The sequence below is a fragment of the Falco cherrug genome, chromosome 8, assembly GCF_023634085.1.
Source record: "Falco cherrug isolate bFalChe1 chromosome 8, bFalChe1.pri, whole genome shotgun sequence".
Classification (NCBI taxonomy): domain Eukaryota; kingdom Metazoa; phylum Chordata; class Aves; order Falconiformes; family Falconidae; genus Falco; species Falco cherrug.
This window is the reverse complement of record NC_073704.1, coordinates 42,066,304-42,077,129: the sequence shown is the minus strand read 5'-3', so window position 1 is coordinate 42,077,129 and position 10,826 is coordinate 42,066,304. Positions and strand designations below refer to the sequence as shown.

Here is a 10,826-nt window from a genome sequence, read left to right as displayed (position 1 = left end):
GACATTCCGTACAGAGCATCTCACTTTTGGTGGTGTCCCTGTGGCGTCAGGGGACTCCTCACCCACTTGCTTTCCTTAGGGCTCCGGGGGCCCTGCACCTCCCTGAGTTTGGTCAGGCAGGACTTGTGGTAGTTCCTTGTATCTAGTAGTGTGTTTAACATAATCTGGGACGTTGCCAGCAGAAGCAGCTTTGTTCCAGGTTTCTCCCCAGTAGCAAGTGGCTTTGCTGAGCATGGCAGGACGGCCGGTAGTTGATGTGCCAACAATGTACAATCAGCGGAGACTTTAAATGGGATTTTTGTTAACTTTGTAAATTCACTTTCCAGGATTTCCATTTTAAAAAGCGTAGATAGTATAGTGGGTAGTGATGCCCAAGTGGAAAATGGACTAACAAAGGGTTTAGAGACCATGAGGGAAACTGAAATCATGTCTTAGGTGGGTTTGACACTGATGTAGCACTGGGATGCGGGAAGGTAGCGCACGCTCGACTGCTTTAGTTTGACAGCTCACAGCGGTTTGCAGACACGTTAGAACTTATGTATGATATTTTGTTATTGCCTTGCATTTGCGTAATGAAAGAGTGTTTCTAAGTAAATATTACTTTTAAAAGGTTTGCCTTTATTTTTCCATTAAAAATAAAAAACCTGTAAATGTAAATTATTCTAATGGATTTTTTTTTTTTGTATTTCTTAATTAGATCTTACAAAAGAAATGCATCTCAAAATGCAGCTGCTTGCAGAACAGTCCTCGCAAGGCACAATGTCGCTTTTTAAGGGAAATGAGTTTAAGGTTTGGGGTTTGGTTTTTTTCCTCCTGTTTCATAGCCTTGCCTGTTTTTTTCCCCGCTGCTGGCACGGTGGCACGCTGGTGGGAGGGCTGTGCCATACTCGCACAGGGCAGCAGCGAGCCTCCGTGCCTCGTGCCTGGCCAGCACTGCAGCGCCCTGAGCTCAAACTCTGTTTCCACCGTGAAATGGAACAGATTTTGAGCAAGATCGATTATTTATCAGTTTTAATGGTGTCTACGGCAGCGTTTAAATCTGACTTACATTTGCTTTGCACAGCCTTCACGCAGCCCCCCAGCCCGTGTGGGAGTTTAGTCCCAGTCCCAGCTCTGTGCCCGCTCCCATCCCGAGCACCAGCAACTGTTAAACCCTTTCAAAAATTAAATCTGAATTTTGGTGAATGTAGGAAGTGGTTCTCTTTAAGTTTAGGACTTAAATATTTGTGCTGTTTGGGGTTTTTTCGGTGTGTGTACAAGGAACGGCCGATCGCCCCGCCTTTTCCACAAAGGGGGTGGCATCTGCTGCAGCCACGCTCTGGCCCAGCAGCTCCTGCTGCAGCCGCTGCTCTCGGCTCTGCTGCAGCTCAGGGAAACCAAAGCTGCGAACTACCTGGGGAATTATTTGTGGCTGGCAGCGGAGGTCGGGCAGTCAATGCCAGGACCCCTGTAAAGGTGGCCTGGGCTGGGGGGTGAGGGCTGCGGCGGGGGTGGAAGCGCTGCGGAGGTTCCCTTCCCCAACCCCAACAGCCCCAAAGAATTACACTTTGCGGGGGACACGCACCAAAGGATAGAAAAAAGGGCTGGGGGGAAGCCCCAGGGTGCATTTACAGTCACTGAGCGATCCGTGGACAAAAGCAAAGCACGAGTGGTGGTAAAAACCACCCCAAAACCACCCCAGCACCCGGGCTCGTGCTCTGCCGCCAGCCCCCGGTGCTCACCTGTCAAATATCACCATTTGTGGAAAAAATGTAAAAGTGACAAAAAAAAGCCCCATATGGATTACTGTGTAGTAGTGTAAATAGTTTATTTGATCTTATGCCAGGAACAGATCAGGGAAGTAACATGAACTGCTTTTATAAAACACTTCTAATATTGCTAAGAAGCAGGTCTATTACTAGAAAAATATTAAAGAGAACATGCCAGTGTTATATTCTAGTTGTATGCTACTTTTTGTCTTCAATTAAAAAAATACCTTGGAGCTTAAGAACATGAGAGCTAGTGCTTTTAACCATTTGCCTAATGATTGATTAAATTAATTGTCAAATTTTCTTACACAGATTACTACGCCCTTCTGTCACTTCCAGTGAAGAACGAGGCGGTTTGGCATGTTCTCTTTAGCATGTCAGGTACACGGTGCTGTAAATGCAAGGAGGTGGCAGTTTTTAAACTTCCTGTAAATAGGTAAGCAGAGGTCAATGTGGTAACTTTGAGCCCCAAACTGTCCATTTAGTTAAATATAAAAACAAAAACTATAAGTTAAAATAACATTCAGATTGTATAGCACAGGCTGATGCTTTTTTTTTTTTTTTAAACAATATTTACAATATTACCCAGAGGCTAAAGTGGGAATAAGAGAGAAGTGTAAAAACCATAAAAAACTGCACCAATTTTGTAGCAAAATATCTGTACATTTAAAAACAGATTATCATATAACTACACATTATCCAGGAAAAAAAAAAAAATGGGACCTTCACCAGTGGTTCACATAAGCACAACATAAAAGAAAAAGAAATTCAGTGGTTAAATACTATACAATAAATTTTACAATTAACATATGGATGCAGTGAGACCAGGAAAGGTAAGCTGGAAGCAAAACGTAGCTTGGGAAGTACAAAGTTCTCGTCCATCCAGTTCTTCACTTCTGAGAAGATCGTGTACCCTGCCGCCACGGACTCGGCTTCGCCTTGCTGCTCTGGGATCTGGTGCAAACCAGCGGGGGGGGGGGGGGGGGGGCACGATGCTGCTAAAGGGGGTCTGGCGTCCCTTTTTATGCTTTACAAATGCGACACAACCTGTAACCTACCAGGATTTTTCAGGCCGGGCTTCCCTTGGCTAACCAAACAATCCTTAGCAGGGAACCTGAGCTGGATTGTCCAAGGAACTCAGAGCCGGAGCGGGGTATTAATCCTACGGAGCAGGGCACAGGATGACTCCGCGCGGGTAACTGAACTGCAACGGTCCTCGGAATCCTAATACTGATTACTGAGATGTTAATACCTTAGTGCGAATTAATAAATACACTGTTATTCAAAAGCTGCCTCTAGCTGAAGAACATAGTACGTGCCTTGGCCACCCTCCTCCTTTTGTGCGCTGGCGTTTGCCCCCCGGCACCCCGCGCTCGGCACGACCTCACGGGGAAGACGCGTGGTCGTTCGCTACGCGTCTTGTGATCACCGATGGACACGGTGCCACATCCCAGCTACAGTGGTGTGGAGTCTGTGTGGTGGGAAAAGGTACGGGTCTCTTCTTGGAATTATTTCCACATTACATATAGAAAGCCCTTAAATGTATTCCTTTTTAATCTTTAAAAAGAAACCAAAAAACCCCCAAACAACCCCAACCCAAAAAGCCACTAAGTGCAGCTGAAGCCAAGGTTAACCCCTTGGCGGACAGCACAGGAATGCATTTAAAAGCAGAGCACGTCCAAGTATTACCTGTTTACAACCAGTCGGGATGCGGGTCAGGTCCACAGGAGACCAGTCACTAACCTTTTATAGCATCAAACCAAACTAAACACCCAAAACAACACGTATTTTACATTTTGGTTAAAAATACTGAATAATGTATTGGTGTAAAAAGATACCCAATCAAATCAAGTCCTATTGCTTTGATTAATTTGAGCAGGTACTTCAATTATAGGCACTTGTTAGCTACGGTTGAGTGGAGAGCCCATCGCTGACATTCCTATGTGTTTTCTAGGTCTCGGAGCCCCTTAGAAGGTAAATTTGACTGTCCCCAAGGCTGTAAATGAGTGGCAGAACACAGAGTTCACACGGACACCGTATCACTCGAGCACCCCCTTTCCTTGACACCTGCAGGTCTCCAGCTCACATGGTTATTTCAGCACCGTTTGCAGAGCGCAAGTTCTGATCATCAAAGCGCCGCCTGACGCTTCTCCTCACCGCGTCGGCCCGTCGGTACGGCTGGTTTCTAAGATCTGCGGAGAGGAAAGCGGCGTTCGTCATCACGCAGGGCTCGCCCGCGCCCACCCACGCACACACACGCGCACACACGCGGTCTAGACAAGGAAGAAGTCCTGCTGGAAGCCAATCAAAGCAGCTTGTGTAGGAACAGGAGAAGGGATTTCACCCCAACGAGAGCAGAAGTGAGCAAATACTGACGTGCCCTTCTACTACGCACCCAAGCAGCAGGTAATACTGGTGAAATGCGCTGAAATGCTGGTGAAACTAAATGGAGTTATGCCGTCAAGTTAGTCTGAGCGGCTCCCCGCCCACGGGCTGCTCGTGTGCGGGGGTGTCAGCCAGGAAGGCAACGTCAGCTGAAATCAGTTTGCCTGACGTATGCCTTGCTCCCTCACGCAGCCTCTCAAACACTAGCGGGGGCCGAAGATTTTTTGAAGCGGGATGAAGCTCACTAGAGGTGTGTGACCCAGGGGACGATGGTGCAAGTGTTCAGCAGCGCAAGGACGGCCCTAGGACCCCTGTACACCCTCTGAGCTAAAAGAGGGTGCCCTGGGAAAAAGCAGCTGGCACGCTGCGGCCGTCCTGCCCCACTGCCGCCATCTCGCCCGGCTGCAGAGATGCTTCGTTAGCCAAAGGCAGCAGAGAGGCCAAAACCCTCCGTCCTCCTCCTCGCCAGCAGCAAAGCCTGGCCCAACCCGCCCTGCTGCTGCTGCTGGGGAGGCAAGAGCTCGGGAGGGAGGAGGAGGGAACACCGAGCGTGCGACGGGTGGAAGCATGGAGAAAGCCGGAGATGGACATGTTGATGGAAGGCTGTTCCATGTGTTACATGTGCTGTTCCATGTGTGGCTACGATAGAACAGGCACAACTGGAACACTAGACGGCTAATTCCAGTTAAAATACTTCTCACCTGGACAACAAATTTGCACTGGATCGGGCAAACCCTCCCTCGCATTTCCCAGATGACTTATGCCCTGGTTTAAGTACAGCTCCCCAGCTTCCCAGCTCTCGGCATACCCAGCAGACGGTGCCCATGCTGGGGGCTGCCCTCGCCCACCTGGGCACGGGGAGCTGCCGGGTGTCCATCTCTCAGGCCCTGCTCAGTGGCCGTGGCAGGGCTGAGATGGGGCAGCAGGACCTCCAGGGGACTACGGGGCCGAAAACTGGGGGACGAGGCTGCCTGTCTCGGGCTAAACTTGGAAGAGGAAGGGCCAAAACAGAGAGAGTGTGAAGACGGTCACCAGCCAACAGCCTGTGGATCCGCTACGCCACAGAGGGTGAAAATAAATGGCCCCAGTCTCCACTGGCCTTTAGGCTCTCACCAGTATTACACTTAGCCACAACTACCAAGAGGCTGCCTGCCATACAGAGAGAGGAGGAAGCTAAGTAAAAAGTGATGCTTGCCAGCTCTGTGTATCCTCCACCACCGGTGTGCTAGAAGAAATCCTTACCCTCGAGTGAACATTTGGAAATTTAGTGATATTATTCTTCTTTAGGGCTAAACAGAAAAAAAAAACAAAACAAAACAAAACAAAACACAAAATGATGGTTAAGTAAAAAAATGGGATGGAAAATGAAGAGCAAGTCAACTCAGCGTTCAAAACTCCCAGGCACGTTAGCCAACAGCAAGAGGGGGGAGGCCAAGGCTACGAGAGGGGGTTAGGCACGGAGAGGAAAGGACAGCAGGGCCACCCTCGCCTCTCGCTAACCAAATTCCAAGCTGCTTTGAAGATTGGCTCCAGAAAGATAATAACAGCAATTAACTCGAAAGAGCAAATAACCGTTGAGCTGATTATAGTTTGCAATTTTATTAGAAGCATATATAAAAATACATATCGCAAAAGTGAAACACTGTTGTCTTCTTAAGCCTCTGAGTCCTTAAGCCAAGACAACAGTGTTAACAGACATGCTGGGTTAAAGACGCCCTTCTCAGACTTTACACCACACGATGTAAATTGCTCAGTTCCATGTCAAGCTTCTCATAGTCGCAATTTCTGCGGTTCTGGCACGCAGCGAAGCGTTCCCCCAGCGCTGCCCCTTCTCCCCTCCCCGCCTGGTTCCTGCGCCGCTGCCGCCACCGAGCCCAGCCCCAGCGCTGCACAAAGTCCAAGCAAACTGGAGCTGGTTAGCACTCCGTAAACATTTCTGATTTTACTTAGATAAAGTTGGCATGGAACTGAAAGAAGTTAAATATGGATGTGACCAAATGAGCAAAGATTTTTAGGCTGTTCATCTTAATCCTGTATCTCACATGCAAGCATGCAGGTGCTGGTTAAAACGGCTAAAGCGCAACACTCCTCGCAGAGGACGTACGTTATTACAGACGACCCTTCCAAGGCAGAGAGCAAACCCCAAGAAAGTCCCACTTAGCTCATGCAGCCCGAGCCCGTAATTTTGCTTTGGCATACAGCTGACATGCATTTCACACAGGCAGATGACTGGCGTACAGAGAAGATCCGTAGGCCAGAAGAGGTGACATAGAAAAGCCAAGTGAACCGTCACTTTTTGACTGCATTTGATCTCCTCAGTCGTGTGAACTGCAGGAAATCTGCACCGAATCTACTGTGACTTCCACCACTTGCTGTTCTATGGCATTTGTCATGAAGGTGAGAGATGCCTTTGAAACGCAAGGATGGCCAAAAACATCAAGCGCAAAGTTGATGGGATGGAATAAAAAGTTACTGAAACACAAGAACATGCAACAGAGGTGACATAAATACAACAACTTCAGGTGGACGCTGGACATTACTATACACTCAACATTCACATGATCCTGGCTGAGATCCGTACAAATGGAGAAGTGTCAAAAATCTACAGCAACCTTTCTTTTTTCTAAGAGCATCAGATGTGAAAGAGGAATAGTTTTAGTAATGGAATTCCTCAGTGAGAACAGGTTCGCAGAAAAACCGAGAGCCCCGCTTGGCGGTTCGAGCGGTAAAGGGCACAGTCTTCAGCACTGCATGGGAATAACAGCCAAACAGACAAACAGAGCCGTGAGAAGCGGAGCTATCGCATTAGTACAGTGTTAGTGCTCGGTTACGGACACCCAGGGACGGTTTCGCACGTTCTGACCAGCTGTCTAACAGCCCTGCACCTGGGTAGGCGTCGGGAACAAGGCAGTTTTAAGTCTTTGAGTAAGTATTACTTATATTACATCATTTGCAGCGGGTTTGGGAGACTATTGCTAAACGTGCTCCAGAAAAGGGTGTGCTGTTAGACAGGGCTCTGCTCCAGATCAGCAGAGCTTCCCTGGGCACCTGATGAGGCACTATCCAATTAGAAATGACACTTTTGATCATTTCCATACCACTGACAGAGATCCCACGGGCCAGATTCAAGCAACCTTAGTCCCACCTGCCTTTCTGTGCCTTGACCTTCATTATGACGTGGTTTGAGGCCCACAGAGGCATCCCCGTAAGGGGGAATACTAGGCACAAGACCACAGGAAATGTTTGAGCCTGGCACTCCCTCCACTGGACTGTCTTTTGCATGTGGATGGTCTTCTGCCACACCATCTGTTTCTCCCACAGATCAGGAGAACCACTTTACCAATTAAACAAGCTTCCAGGAGTCTGAAGGAGTTGTAGTAGAAGCAGTAACAGATTAGATATTATAGCAACTCTGCCCTTTAAAGAACATTATCTTGGGAAGATATTAATCAAGGTTAAAAAAAGCTGTGAAAGCTTCAAGCGTTTCAGCCCTGTCATCTAGTTGGGCTTCACTTAGTGAGGGGTAGAACAACTCTTCCACCCTCCTGCAGGAAAAACTCATGTGAAAAACTTCCAGGAGCAGGAGCCAAGGAAATCGTGCCCAAAGACCTTTTCTGAGCTTCTGTGTAATGGAAACAAATGACTGTAGAGCCATCAAAGCGCTACAATGGTGTTCCTTCCACACCGCAGGTGAAGAACATGCAGTAAAATTGAAGTACTGCAATCAGAGCAGCTGTAGAGATTAAAAATTATTTGACTCCTGAGCAAAATGCAGTTTGGAAGGCGGCTCTTTTTAGCAGCAAATATCTGCACCAAACTCCTGGCTGTGTGTGGCTACGACAGCGGGTTCTGCCCTGTCCCCAAAGGCCTAAGCTGGGGTCAGCGCAGACTGTGCCTACCAATCTGAGCAGTAGTAAAACCAGAAGCAGTTTAAGGTCATAAATCATTCAGGTTTGACTAAATGATTTGCTGTAACTGTGCAATAATGTGGTGCAATTACTGTTAGTACATTTTAATGAAAATGTAGGCTCTTAATAATGTTAAGCATCCATCATTCATTCCATTTATGGGGAAAAAAGGTTTCTGGGAAAGATCTGCACAGCATGCATATCCCCACCGGAGCATCCGCTGCAATCAGGCGCTGGACTGGCTACTCTAACGCTCAGCGAATGACTCCATCCGCACATGCCGACAGAGAAGAGCAAAGAAACCGAGCACGTGTCCAAGGTCTGCGCACAGCGTTGGCAGCGGACACGTAAAGGTAGGTCGCTGGGGTCTGTTTGTTATGTACCATTAGCAAAAGTCTCTATACTTGTTTCATATCATATAAACAATGTCCTAAGCTGTGCTCGAGTTACACTTGTTTAAGAAGTACATGAAGCACTTACAATAGCTACTAGGCAGGTACACATTCCTATCCCTTGTGAAAGGGCCTCCAAGATTACAGAACAAAAGGTGTTTACCTGTTATAATATCTTCAATAGCACCATCCTTCCCTTCGTACACATGCCTGTTATCCTTGACTTGCCGCCGTCTGAGCTCTGCAATCAGCTCTTGCTGCTGTCTCTTTGTTTTATGTGACGGAGACTGAAAGCAAAGAGGAGAGGGTTTGTCAGGACTGACCTCCAGCTATCCTGTTTCTTCCCGATTGTGAAACGTCGGCTGATCCCACTGGCAGCAACCAGCAAACAGTGACTGCCAGTTCTCTGCCCACTTTTGTAAGACGAGGAAGATACACGTGCGCGATAAGCTCCCGTCCCATGGGGAGGACGTGCACAGTCACAAGCTAAGCCGGCTGCCGAGCTGCTTTTCTTTCTAACACATGTAACCCACTTCCAAGCCTTTTCAGCACTTGGAACTGGAGCCCCAAGCTCCTACCTCTGAAAAGCATTAGGGGAACAAGGAGAATGGGCTTTCCTTCCGAGGAGAGTTTAGCCAATGGCAACATGGATGAGGTGACTTTCTGTATATTCAGTTTTTCTTAATTTCGCAGACTTCAAAAGCAGCAGAACCATACACCATAACCCTTTCAGCTTATTTCTGTTCTCTCCACCTAAGGAGAAAGCTTCCAGAGACTATTTCTAGGCAACTACAAATTGGGCAACTAAATTGCTTATACAGAGCTGAGGTTTCTGAACTATCAGGAAAAACACATGAACACGATGGCTCCTGCCTGTAAGACACATCTGTTTCATACCTTTTGGTCCTGTTGCTCCATCAATGCTTCTTGTTCCATAAGTTTTTCCATTAAGGCCTGTTCCTGCTTTTTTCTCAACTCATTCTCTTCTTCTGCTTGCTATTATATCACAAAAAACACAGGTTACAGCTTCCAACTGCTATAGGGAACCCAAACATTACAAATGAGTAACCCCATCACCCGCTACCGCGGGGCTCTCCGAGGAAGCAAGCGGAGGTGCTGCAACGCAGTCTGCAAAAACTGGGCTGGGAAAGACCCTCCTAGGTCACACACACCATCCTCTCCCAGTCCCAGGAGACACATATTCAGGGTTAAAGGTGTAAGCTCAGCCACCCAGATGATTTCTGAGGATCCCTCCAGCGCCTTAAACAGCTGTGCTGCTGTTCAGCCCTGACAATAACCCCGGAACAGCTGCCTGTGCTGCCCCCACTGCTGGTGCTATGCTGTCGGGGTGGCTCAGTGCTATGCTGTTGGGGTGGCTCACGCTGCCCCAGAGCTACAGGGAGCCACAAGCCAGAGTTTTGGGAGCCTGGAGCCACAGAGGTACCAGACTGGGCTCAGAAGGACAGAACAGAAGAGGAGGATGCTCCTGGTTACCTTGTAGGCCTTCACAAACCGGACAAACACTGGGAAAAAGACCGAAGGGGGTGTCGTCTTGGGATTCTCCCCGAAGTACTTCACAGCATCATCAAAGGCATCCTGCAAAAGGCACAGACTGACTGCGCTGCACGTACTTCAAGAGAAGCTCACCATCCCACACTGCAGCATTCACTGTAAAGGGTCTAGCTTTTGCCTGCACATGACACCCTTGGCTCAGAGCAGCACATCTGCATCAGCACTTGAACTTGGGAACAGACACACAGCGCTGCTGCCCCTCTCCTCCTTGCTGTGTGCACATCCTTTGCAGTGACACGCTGCTCACCGTGTCACTCGCCTTCTCGCCAAACCCTGAGAATAAAAATATACCTGGGCTATTTTGGCATCGTCCTGCAGTTTCTTCAGCTTCCCTTCATTGTTCTGAATGAACTCCTTCAGCATCGTGTTGTGGTCATGCATGGTGTACTCGCGCTTCGTCAGGTCCAGGCCCCTCTGCAGCTCCTTCACGTCCAAGAGGACGTTTTCAAGAGACACTACGAAATAAAACAGAAACGCTGCATCACTCCCACTGTGCAAGTGTCCGGAGCCACAGTCTGAACGATTTCCCCACCCAGAAGAGCCCCCACAGCCCCTGCATGGTGTGCCGTGAAGTCCTTCGCATGGCATGCGTGCCACCACCGCTCACCAGGCACAGGAGGGTCACAGTACCTGCAGCAGCCTTCTCCACGTAATGAAGCTCGTTGTAGAAGAGGGACACGTGCTGGTACTTCTCCTTGACCACGTTAGAAATATAGTGCAGCAGAGTCTGCTTTCGGTCTGTTGACTTTGTTTCTAGGAGCTGGGGAGAAAAGGCAAAGAGGCTGCTTGGGTGGAGGGGCAGCAGGCTCTAAGCAAAGCGA

At 48.5% G+C, this 10,826-nt stretch overlaps 1 protein-coding gene across 13 annotated transcripts in view; it reads right to left on the bottom strand.

Annotated features, from left to right (window-relative positions):
• Nucleotides 1-1,790: 1,790 nt before the first annotated feature.
• Nucleotides 1,791-10,826, bottom strand: part of FMNL2 (formin like 2) — a 152,851-nt gene continuing 143,815 nt past the window's right edge. For 3 of the 13 annotated variants that reach the window (XM_055717466.1, XM_055717470.1, XM_055717475.1), the window contains 7 exons: nt 10,636-10,765; nt 10,297-10,460; nt 9,928-10,029; nt 9,331-9,429; nt 8,597-8,720; nt 5,329-5,422; nt 1,791-3,940 (listed from right to left, as the gene is read on the bottom strand). In XM_055717466.1, coding sequence (XP_055573441.1) covers nt 3,940; nt 5,329-5,422; nt 8,597-8,720; nt 9,331-9,429; nt 9,928-10,029; nt 10,297-10,460; nt 10,636-10,765 — 714 coding nt within the window. In that variant the 3' untranslated portion in view covers nt 1,791-3,939. The other 10 variants (XM_055717469.1, XM_055717472.1, XM_055717477.1 and 7 more) reach the window with 4 other exon arrangements.